A 12,325-nucleotide genomic window follows, 5' to 3' on the forward strand; every position below is an offset into this window, starting at 1 on the left:
GGGGTTAAGTGACTTGCCTAGGATCACCCAGCTAGAAAGTATCAGAGGCCACATTTGAACCCAGGACCTCCCATCTCTCGGCCTGGCTCTCCATCCACTGAGCCACCCAGCTGCTTCCTCTCTTCCTTTTTAAAAATAGAGAACTATATCTTCCATCTTAGCATTGATAACTCTGGAACAGTCTCTCACCCACTTCCCTGTCTTGGTGTCTCCAGGGCAACTGAGAGGAGCTGAGCTTTCTGAGGCTGGAACCACCTACCATGGCTGAGTCTCCCCCAGCTGAGCAGCTGGAATCTTTTCTGGACACCACAGTGCAGACGAGTACAGCTGAGGCAGCTGGAGAATTTATCTTACGCTACTGGGCAGAGATTCTCTCTCTGGTCATTGCCCTGGTCGGGCTGGTGGGGAACAGCATCGTCCTGTGGCTGCTGGGCTTCCGCACCCGGAGGAGCCCCTTCTCTGTCTACATCCTCAACCTGGCCGCGGCCGACGCCCTCTTCCTTGGTAGCTACTTTGTGTTGTGCATGTGGAGAATTGTTGGAGATTTTGACTTTGTCATCCTGATGCTGCTGTGGCTCTGCCTCCTAGGTCTGTCCTACCGTGTGGGTCTGAGCCTGCTGGCTGCAATCAGCACCGAGCGCTGTCTCTCTGTGCTCTTCCCCCTCTGGTACAGATGTCACCGGCCCAAGCACACGTCTGTGGCTGTGTGCTCCATCCTATGGGCTCTGCAGGGCCTGTTCTGGGGAGTACTTGTGGCTCTTTATTTCCTTAACAAGGACCAATTCTACAATTATTTCTACTCCTTCCTGCCTTTTGTCCAGTTTGTTTGGTTCCTCCTCCTCACCTGTGTGCTGGGCGTGTCCAGCCTGACGCTGGTGCTGAGGGTCCAGTGCAGCTCCCAGCGCAGGCGCCCACCCAGGCTCTACCTCCTGGTGCTGCTCACAGTCCTCGTGTTCCTGCTCTGCGGCCTGCCCTGGGGCATTGTTGATGCAGTTCGGTTTTTATATGGCTTCTATGTAATTCCTTTTGGGCTCACCAGGCTCCTGGCCTGTGTGAACAGCAGCGCAAACCCTTTCATTTACTTCTTCCTGGGCAGCCAATGGTGTAGAAGAGGGAGGGAGCCGCTCAGGGTGGTCCTGCAGAGGGCCCTGGGGGAGGAGCAGGTGGGAGGGGATGGGGGGAGGGGCACGTCCCACCCCAACACTGTGGATAAATTATCCTGAGGATGAGAACAAGATTCTCAGTCAAGGGAGCCCATGCAATGACCTCCCCCTTCCCCCGCCCCTGCAGAGGGCAGGAGCCCCCTCTCACCTTTCTAGGAGAGGAGACAAGATCCCTCCCCATCCCTTATGGTGGTTCTTGGGGTTTGAACTGTAAGGAACAAGCATTTATTAACTGCCTACTATATGCCAGGTGCTTTGCTAAGGGCTGCACAAATATCTCACTGAATCCTCACCATATCCCTGGTAGTGAGATAATCTCATGAACCCCACTTTATGGTTCAGGAAACTGAGTCAGACTGGGGGTTCAGGGATGTGCTCATGGTCCCAAAGCTGATGTCTGAAACTGGATTTGAACTCAGGTCTCCCTGATTCCAGGACCAATGCTGCCTGCATTCAGGCACCCCTATTGGCTGGAGGATCCCGGATTTGCTGGGAGGAGATCCAGGAATCTGGTGTCACAAATCTGCAGGAAAGTTATTCCAACAAATGCCACTGACTCTGTCTGAGAAAGTAGAGGAAGAGGAAATCACCCTCTAAGACCCCATGTCTCCCTGCCCTGCCCTTGTTAATCATTGTGAAAGAGGGCATAGAGTTGGCATCAGATTCCTCCAGGTTCCATGGCTCATGCTCCCCCACTTTGTCTTCCTTCAGGCTTGATCCACAACATTGCCTGGGAGGCCTCCTTCTCTCCTCTTGCCCAAACCAGAGGAGGATTTTCCTCAGCTCTGTCTCCTCTCCTTCCCCTACTCTTGCTCCCTTCTCACCCCCATCACAGAAGCTGAGCTCAATATTTCCCTGTGTCTCCAGGTCAAGGTTGGGGCTCAGGACTCTCCCTGGTTCTCTATCTGCTCCTCTGAGTCTCAGTTTCTCTCCCTGTTTCTGTGTTTCTTTGACTTTGACTGCCTCTATTCCAGTCTTGCCCTCTTCATGACTCAGTTCCTGATGAGGTGCCTAAATGGGGGGGGGTATTGTTGGGGTGTCACATGACAGATTCAATTATAAAACTTATTGAGGCCAAAACAAGGGAAAGGGTGACCCATCTCACACACACATTCTCAACAGCCATATATGAAGAAAGCACAGAAAAACACACATGAACATATCGTACAAGACAACACAAATGATTGCACACACACATATACACCAAATCATAATCTCTTGTGGAACACCCAGAGTGTACAATCCAGTTCACACTGGGATCCTCCAGGGACAGTGACCTCACACTCTTCTCTGGGGTTTCAGGCCCATATTCACCTCATGGAGGCAGGGCAGCCTCAGCTTCCCTAATTGTTGCTTATGTCCAGGCATGTCATGAGCCTTACATGAAGGAAATCTAAGTAAGCAGCCCCTGATTTGTATTAGCTGAAGAATCTCCTTCATGTGATACCTTCAAATGTGTGAATTATAGTCAGAACATGGACCCAGGCAGGAGTCTGTGCATGCAGTGAGATCAAGAGTGAAGTCCCAGACTGGGAGCTGATTAAGAATCATGTGAGTGCCTGTATTATTCCAAAGTGTGTGACTGTGCATTATAATATTCTTTATGTTAAACTGATTCATAGAAGAAGGTCTCTGAGACCGAGAAGTTCTGAAAAGGTCTCAGAGCCCAGAAAAGTCTAGAAAGGTATTGAGGACATCGAGAATGTCTCAGAAATGAGGTTTGGGGCTGTCCTATTAGGACATGTTTGTCTATGGCATATATTAGTACTATGGAAATAGGTTTTGGTCAGTGACACATGTAAAAGCCTGTGGAATTGCTCATCAGCTTCACTTGAAGGGGAGGGAAAGAACATGAATCATGTCACCATGGAAAATATTCTAAATTAACTAAATAAATATTTAAATAGAACAGATATGAAACTATGAAAGAGTGTGAATTTTACAACATGGGATCTGTAGACTTCTGACTTGTTTGCCTCATCCACCAATTAAGTCAGACTTAGCTCAAGGAGGGCTTTCCTCCATTTTTTTCCTTTCAGCATCAAGCGTCATTGAGGAAGGGAGTGGGATGGAGAAATCCTGGCCCCCAACTTTCCTCAGTAATGACACTGTAAAGCTCTACTATTGATTGTCTGTTTCCTTGCCTCCTCCCACAGTAGGTGATGTGATCAACACTTTGACAGATGTAACCAAGCCCTCAAAAAGAGAAACCTACTGGGATGGGGTGAGGGACACTTCCCACCCCAAGGCTCTGGATAAATTATCCTGAGGATAAGAACAAGATGCTCAGACAAGGGAGCCCATGAAATGACCCCCCCCTTCCACCACTGCAGCAGAGGGCAGGAGTCCCCCTCTCACCTTTCTAGGAGAGGAGACAAGATCCTTCCCCATCCCTTATGGTGATTCTTTGGCTTTGAACTATAATGAACAAACATTTATTAACTGCCTACTATATGCCAGGTGCTTTGCTAAGGCTTTTCATATATATCATTGAATCCTCAACATATCCCTGGGAAGTAGGTACTCTCATGGTTCCTAATTTATACTTCAGGAGATGGAGTCAGATTGGGGATTCAGGGATTTCCTCATGGTCCCAAATCTGGTGTCTGAAACTGGATTTGAACTCAGGTCTTCTTGACTCCAGAAACAGTGCTGCCTGCATTCAGGAACCCCTAGTGGCTGGAGGCTGCAGGATTTGCTGGGAGGAGGTCCAGAAATCTGGTGTCACAAATCTACAGGAGACCTATTCCAAAGAATGCCACTGACCCTGTCTGGGAAAGTAGAGGCAGAAGAAAATCATCCTCTGAGGCCCTATGTGTCCCTGCCCTGCCCTTGTTAATCATTGTGAAAGAGATGATAGATTTGGAGATCAGACTCCTCCAGGTTCCATGGGTCCTGCTCCCCCATTTTCTCATCCCTCAGTCTTGATCCACAATTTTGGCTGGGAGGCCTCCTTCTCTACTCTTGCCCAAACCAGAGGAGAATCTTCCTCAGCTATGTCTCCTCTCCTTTCCCTACTCTTAATCCCTTCTCACTCCCATGACAGAAGCTGAGCTCAATATTTCCCTGCCTCTCCAGGTCAATTCAGGACTCTCTCTGGTTCTGTCTGTTTCTCTAGGGCATGTTTCTGTGTTTCTTTGTCTCTGACTGCCTCTATTCCAATCTTTCACTCTTCAAGACTCAATTCCTGATGAGGTCCCTATATGAGGGGTGGCGGATTGTAGGGGTGTCACATGATAGATTGAGTTATATGACTTATTGAGGCCAAAACAAAGGAAAGGGTGACCCATCTCACACACTCATTCTCAACACACATATATGAACACAGCACAGAAAAACACGCGAACATATCAAACAAAATAATACGTATAATAAGCACACACCCACACATGTGCACCAAATCATAATCTCTCCTGGAACATCCAGAGTGTACAAACCATTTCACACTGCAATCCTCCAGGGACAATGACCTCACTCTCTTCTCTGGCGTTTCAGGCCCATATTCACCACATGGAGGCAGGGCAGCCTCAGTTTCTCTCATCATAGCTTATGTCCTGGCATGTCATGAGCATTACATGAAGGGAATCTAATTAAGTCAGCACCTCATTTGTATTAAGAATCCCGTTCATTTGAGACCTCCAAATGGGTGAATTATAGTCAGAACATGGACCCAGGCAGGAGTCTGTGCATGCAGTGAGATTAAGAGTGAAGTACCAGACTAGGAGCTGATTAAGAATCATGTCTGTGATTATATTATTCTGAAATATGTCACTTTGCATTATAATATTTTTATGTTAAAATTATTCATAGAAGGTCTCAGACACCAAGAAGATCAGAAAAGTTTTTAGAGCCCAGAAAGGTCTCGAAAGGTATTGAGAGCATCAAGAATGTCTCAGACATGAGGTTTGGAGCTGTCCTATTAGGACAAATATATCTATGGTAAATAATAGTAATATGGAAATAGGTTTTGATCAATGATGGAGGTAAAACCCAGTGGAACTGCTTGTTGACTTCACAAGGAGGGAAGGGAAAGAACATGAATCATGTCACCATGGGAAAGTATTCTAAATTAATTAAATTTAAAAAGAACAGATATGAAACTATAAAAGAGTGTGTTTTTACAACATGGGATCTGTAGACCTCTGACTTGATTGCCTTGCCCACCAAATAATGTGAAAATTAGCTCAATGAGTGTTTTCCTCCATCTTTCCCTCTCAGCATCAAGAGTCATTGAGGAAGGGAGTGTGATGGAGTAATCCCGGCATACAACTTTCCTCAGTCATGACATTGTAAAGCTCTACTATTGAATTTCTGTTTCTTGGCTCCTCCCATAGTAGGTGACGTGATCAACACTTTGATAAATATAAGAAAATCCTCCACAAGAACAAGCTACATGATAGGAGATCCTTCCCCAAATTGAGGAAGCAAGACATTTATGTAATTCCAACTATTCTGTCTGTATTCAGATGCCATCAAATCTTTTTCTGGAGCCTGAGGGTATTTTTCATCAGGAGACTCTTAAATCACTGTATTGGTAAGAATAGATATTACAGTAATTATCACAGTTGTTCATCATAGGATATAGTGGTTATTGTATATAACATTCTCTTGATTCTGCTCACACCACTTTCTTCCCTCTTATCTTTTATTTCTTCTTCCTTTTGTCAGAAAAGACCATGATGGGTGAAGAAATATTAATTTTTTTTTCATTTGGACCAAAATACATTTAAATAAGAAAGATTGAAAGCAAAAATCCAATTCTCAGATAAGGCTGTAACCAGGAAGTTCCTAGAAGAAGCAAAGATCTCACAAAAGCATCCCAAGGAAATGTTAAAAGGGTACTAAATGGAAACAACCAAAATCAAAGAATCAAATATTGGAGAATCAGTGGTGACATGGATTGCCTACATCCTGATAGGGAGGTAATGAATTCAAAGAGGATCTTTTTTTTTTTGTTTTGCGAGAGTAAATCTGTTACAAGATTTGTTTTTATGTTTTTCTTCTTTCACAGTGGTATCCAGTGGGGACATAGAAGAAGTGGAGAGGGACATTTCCTTAATTGATTTTTTTAATTTAAATATAGATCTATTATGTGTTCCCTAGGGTGACCTGGAATCTAGAAACCCCAAAACATATAGCCTAGTAAAATCTTTGACTCAGCATTTTAGGATTAACTTGTATTCTTCCACCTTATTATTCCTTTTAGCACAATAGTATTCCATTACCAACATATACCACAATTTGTTCAGACATTCTCCAATTGAAGGGCATCCCCTCATTTTCCCATTTTTTTGGCCACCACAAAGAGTGCAGCTATGAATATTCTTGAACAAAGTCTTTTTACTTAGAGTCTCTTTGGGGTACAGACCCAGCAGTGCTTTGGCTGGATCAAAGGGTAGACATTCTTTTGTAGCCCTTTGGGCATAGTTCCAAATTGCCCTCCAGAATGGTTGGATCAGTTCACAACTCCACCAGCAATGAATTAATGTCCCAACTTTGCCACATCCACTCCAATGCTCATTACTTTACTTTGCTGTCATGTTAGCCTACTGCTAGGTGTGAGGTTATACCTCAGAGTTGTTTTGATTTGCATCTCTCTGATTATGAGAGATTTAGAACACTTTTTCATGTGCTTATTAACAGTTTTGATTTCTTTATCTGAAAACTGCCTATTCATGTCCCTTGCCCATTTATCAATTGAAGAATGGCTTGACTTTTTGTACAATTGATTTAGCTCTTTGTAAATTTGAGTAATTAAACTTTGTCAGAGGTTTTTATGAAGATTGTTTCCCAATTTGTTGTTTCCCTTCTGATTTTAGTTACATTGGTTTTGTTTGTACAAAACCTTTTTAATTTGATGTAGCCGAAATTATTTATTTTTCATTTTGTGACTCTTTCTAAGTTTTGTTTGGATTTAAAATCTTTCCCTTTTTACAAGGGAATCACTTTAAAAGACTGATATATATTAATTTAAGGTCGCCAAGGAATCAGCTATGTAATTCCTAAATGAAAAACTCAAGTCAGCCGTCAGCCTTTTTTGGAGTTTAATTACAATAGGAGCAAGAAAGGAATTAGAGATATATATAGAGAGAGAAAGGGGAGAGAAGGGAATAGGGCTTAAATACCCCTTCTGTTTAGGCTGGGCCAAAAGGCCCAAGCCCTTAGATAGCTGGGGCAAAGAAAAGAGATCAGTCCCTATTACTCACGTGTCCAAAATGGAGAAACAGTCTCAGAGGCCCCCACCTTCAGCTTCCTTCAGAGCAAGCTTCCCCAGAGCCCAGGAACCACACCGCTCAAAAACTCCACCCCCTTCTCTTCAGACCCTCCTATCTTTAAGGACACCATCCAAGTTGCCTCCCCTCAGTCCTCACATCTACCAATCACTCTTCATCAATTTCCCTGTCAATGGAGGCTCTCGCAATTCTTCAAGGTCCATATCTGACCATCTTGGGCATTGTGTTTTAAAATAATTTTTAATTACTTTGCAAGAATTGTTTACAAAGATTCTTCTAACTTGTCTTAAACTATTCTCTTTATTTAAGTCCCAATCTAAGTATCTGTCCCCAAACTCGATAATTCTGTCCATAAATCTGGAGGGTGTTTCGTTTTCCTTTTGCTTAATTTTTTCCAGTTCCATCCACTTATCTGTACTGTCCGCACATTCCTTCATGGCCGTGAGGATGGCCTCTCTACAACGGTATAGTTGTAGATAGTCCTCAGGATTATTATAGTCCCATTCGGGATCCTGAGATGGCCAATGTGCTGCATTACGCCCCCGGGTTTTGTTGACATGAGCAATTATTTTATTTTTTTCACGTTCACTTAAAAAAGCCTGTAGTAAGCTCTCAACGTCCTTGTAAGACGGATTATACTGAAAAAATATGTCTCCCATCTTTTTTGTTACTAGAAAAGGATCTTGTTCATATGTGGGGATATTTCGTGTAAATTCATTTATTTCTTGGGGAGTAAAAGGTATCCTATGTCTTAAAGTCACCACATCCCCATTTCGTCCTATTTCAGGTACTTCTCTTAGAGGAAACAGGCCTCTAGTTGAATTTTGCACCTGTGGGTCAGTTTGACAAGGACAGGTTTCTCTAGGAGGACAAGATCTCCCTTGCATTGGAATTTGGTTTTCTGTAGGAGAAGGAACATGAGAAGCTGGGATTGCAGGGGAAGGGTTTTGGGGATTAAATTCAGACAAGATTTGCACTACACGAGAGAAGCAGTCTGTTAACTGGGCTATAGGGAAGGTGTTTTCCATCTCTATTTCAGGGAAGGAAATTTCCTCATTCAAAGGTTCAGAAACAGGTCTGTTTCTGGTAGAGTGGTTTTTTGCCAATTGATCCTGTAAGAAACTTTTTAGATCTTCTAATTGGGCTTGCATTTTATCCTCAATTTTTCCTATTTTATCTTCCATATTTCCCATTTTATCCTCAATATTTCCTATTTTATTCTCAATATTTCCTATTTTATCCTCAAGTTTTTCTATTTTATTCTCAATATTTCCTATTTTATCCTCAATTTTTTCTATTGTATCCTCAATTTTTTCTATTTTATCCTCAATATTTTTTATTTTTTCATCTCTAAATATAGTATTGAGGAGTACAAAAATGACAGTACCTATTAATATAAAAATTTGGAGGTATCCTTCATTCCTCAATGCCCCTACTTCTTCAGCTGCCATATAATTGTCAAAGAATGTAGTACTCATTTTTATATGTATATTTTGTAATTTCACAAAACACGTGGGGAGCAGGGCAAAGCAACACACTTTCCACAGGGGTTTTTTTTTTCTAATCCAGGAAGTTGTTCCTTAAGGGAAAGGATATTTAGAAACAGTTCTTCCAGCCAGGACTTTAGAGTCCTGTTGCTGAGATTTAAAAACAGCTGTTTTCTGTCTATCAGAGTCACACAGCTGGGAAGTATCTGAGGTCCGATTTGAACCCAGGACTTTCTGCCTCTAGGGCTGGCTCTCAATCCGCTGAGCTACCCAGCTGTCCCTTAAGATTAAAAGGAAGAAAAAGAAAAAAACTGCTGATTCCAATTTAACTTAAGGAGAAAAGAGAAAAAGTTTTTTATACTCACGTGTTCTAGCAGCTGTGTCTTTAAGCCAAGTTTTTTGTTAAAAAAAAAAGGACTAAGTGGTGAAACAGTATAGTAAAAAGGCAAGGAAAAAGTTTTATTGAGAGGATTCTTTAGACTCCCGTGTGGTCAGCCACAATGTTACAAGGGAATCACTTTAAAAGACTGATATATATTAATTTAAGGTCGCCAAGGAATCAGCTATGTAATTCCTAAATGAAAAACTCAAGTCAGCCGTCAGCCTTTTTTGGAGTTTAATTACAATAGGAGCAAGAAAGGAATTAGAGATATATATAGAGAGAGAAAGGGGAGAGAAGGGAATAGGGCTTAAATACCCCTTCTGTTTAGGCTGGGCCAAAAGGCCCAAGCCCTTAGATAGCTGGGGCAAAGAAAAGAGATCAGTCCCTATTACTCACGTGTCCAAAATGGAGAAACAGTCTCAGAGGCCCCCACCTTCAGCTTCCTTCAGAGCAAGCTTCCCCAGAGCCCAGGAACCACACCGCTCAAAAACTCCACCCCCTTCTCTTCAGACCCTCCTATCTTTAAGGACACCATCCAAGTTGCCTCCCCTCAGTCCTCACATCTACCAATCACTCTTCATCAATTTCCCTGTCAATGGAGGCTCTCGCAATTCTTCAAGGTCCATATCTGACCATCTTGGGCATTGTGTTTTAAAATAATTTTTAATTACTTTGCAAGAATTGTTTACAAAGATTCTTCTAACTTGTCTTAAACTATTCTCTTTATTTAAGTCCCAATCTAAGTATCTGTCCCCAAACTCGATAATTCTGTCCATAAATCTGGAGGGTGTTTCGTTTTCCTTTTGCTTAATTTTTTCCAGTTCCATGTCTGTTGAAGGTCATGTTTTCAAATGATTAAATCTATACTCCTTTGCTACAGCCCTTTCTAAATCCTGTTCACTTGAGTATGGTAGAGATTGGAATAATTAAATTTTGATCTAGGCTGCAGCCCTTACTCAATCCTATTAGGACTGAATAGGGTGGAGTATCTCCATTGTATCAATTCTAAAATCAATCAAGACTCAAAGAAATTTTCAACAATTATAAGTCTAAGGAAATTTGAGGTTTACAATCCCCCCTGATGATCATTGGGAGACTAGTCTCCCCATTGATCATTTAACATAATCATTTTGTAGTTCTAAATTCACTTCTAACTAAAGATATACACAATATTCAATTTTCTAGGAGAAATTAGAATAGTGAGAGAGGAAATAGAAAAGAAAAGAAAGCAAAACCAATGTTTGCTAGGCGTATTGACAGAAAGCCAAATTAGGGGCAGTCCCTTTTGGCATAAATGTTACAATAAATGTTCAATCAAAAGTTCAGTCCAATCAATCACATCCAAAGTTCATTCTTGATCTTCTTGATGAAGTGTAGGTTTTTGGCATCTTTCTGCAACAGTTCATTCTCTGGATATAAAAGTTTCAAGCTTCTTTCTTGAAGATCTTTTCTCGAACAAAATCAAAATCTTTGAAATTTTTATAAAAGTAAAATCTTAAACAAAAGTATTGGATTTTTATAAAAATAAAATCTCAAACAAAAAAAATTCAAAAATTCTTAGATTTTAAATTAAAATACAATCCCCCCTGAAGTAAGTATTAAAAAAAAATATCAAGTTTAGCTCAGAATGCAATGTTCAGTTATGGGGTTGTATGTGTCAATTATCAAAAGAATAGAAAAAATAATCAAAAACATAAGAAAAACTCAAAATAGACCTTGTATAGGTCCAGTTTAAAGTAATTTCTATCCCACAAGTATGTAGGATAGAATGCAGTAATATTTCACTTAGCCATTTGTAGCCAAGACTACAGGAAGTTGCCATAATATAAGAAGAAAAGATTTAGAATTCTATTTTGATGGGGAAATGTCATTCCCTTGTCTGATTTTTTTTTCTTCAGAGATATAGGGAGCCAGCATGATAGTCAAGCTTTGTACTTGTTTGAGTACTTCGAAAGGAGTGTAGATACAAGGAAGTCCTACGACTTAAACATAAGTTAAGCGTCGCAACCTTGAGTCTCACTTTAATATTTCATGTGTGCTCTATTGGCACTATTCAGGTTTAGTCTGTGCTCCTTGTTTTTATCCCTTTTCCTGGAATCAGACACAAACATTAATCACAGTCCTATAATATTTTATCAATAAATGGCAGGTTCCCATAGTTCAAAGCTTTTAGGCATATATTGATATTATAGCAAGAGTATATATATTAACTTGTATTACTGCAGGGAAAAAATATTAATATTAATTATGTGTACCTTCAGTACAAAAAATGAGAAAAAAAATCAAATATTCTGATAAAAAATAAAAGAAAAGAAATAAGAAAAAATAAGAAAAAAAATCAGTAATTCAATATATTCTTGAGAGAAAAAAAACCAGCATCCATTTGTCTATGGATTATTATCTCCAATTCTTATGATAAGATAGAGTCACAATTCATATGATAGGATAGAGTCAATCAGTCTCAGCAGAAGATGCTTTCTTCACATGTGAGCAGTGAATCCAAGAGTCTCTTTCTCCAATCTTTATAGATGTTGGAGTAGTTAATAATATTTGGAATGGTCCTTCCCATGAAGGTTCAGTTGCTCCAGTTCGCTTGAAATTCTTGATATAAACTTTATCTCCTGGGTTCAGGTCATGCAGAGAAAAGTCTAATGGTCCAGCTTGTACTGCAGCTCCGGATTCATGAAGTTCACGTAGTTTGTGCTGTAACTCCTGTATATAGGAAGCAATAGTAATATCTCCCCCTAATAGCGATGTATAAGCCGGGGAGAAAGGCTTAGCCTGTATAGGCGGATGTCCAAAAAGCATCTCAAATGGTGAAATATGTAAGTCTCCTCTAGGCCTGCTTCTAAGATAAAATAGGGCCAGAGGGAGAATTTCAGGCCATTTTAAATGGGTCTCAGTGCATAATTTGCCAATCATAGTCTTAAGTTCTTTATTCATCTTTCCTACTATTTGGAGAGGAGAGAAAAAAAAAACTGAAAAAGGTTAATTCATATCAACAAAATCAATACAATCTAAGAAGAATCATCTTTATTATACTGGGAAGTTCCCTGGGCA

At 40.9% G+C, this 12,325-nt stretch overlaps 1 protein-coding gene across 1 annotated transcript; it reads left to right on the forward strand.

Moving 5' to 3' along the window:
• Positions 1-260: 260 nt before the first annotated feature.
• LOC100027547 (mas-related G-protein coupled receptor member X4-like) lies at positions 261-1,223 on the forward strand. Its single transcript, XM_001377776.1, has one exon. It carries the CDS (start codon positions 261-263, stop codon positions 1,221-1,223), a length of 963 nt encoding a protein of 320 aa, XP_001377813.1.
• Positions 1,224-12,325: the final 11,102 nt, after the last annotated feature.

This window comes from Monodelphis domestica, chromosome 3 (genome assembly GCF_027887165.1).
Source record: "Monodelphis domestica isolate mMonDom1 chromosome 3, mMonDom1.pri, whole genome shotgun sequence".
Taxonomy (NCBI): Eukaryota; Metazoa; Chordata; class Mammalia; order Didelphimorphia; family Didelphidae; genus Monodelphis; species Monodelphis domestica.

Bases quoted from the DNA above. Each gene is read 5' to 3' on its own strand.
- LOC100027547 (XM_001377776.1), top strand. From the start codon at position 261: ATGGCTGAGTCTCCCCCAGCTGAGCAGCTGGAATCTTTTCTGGACACC.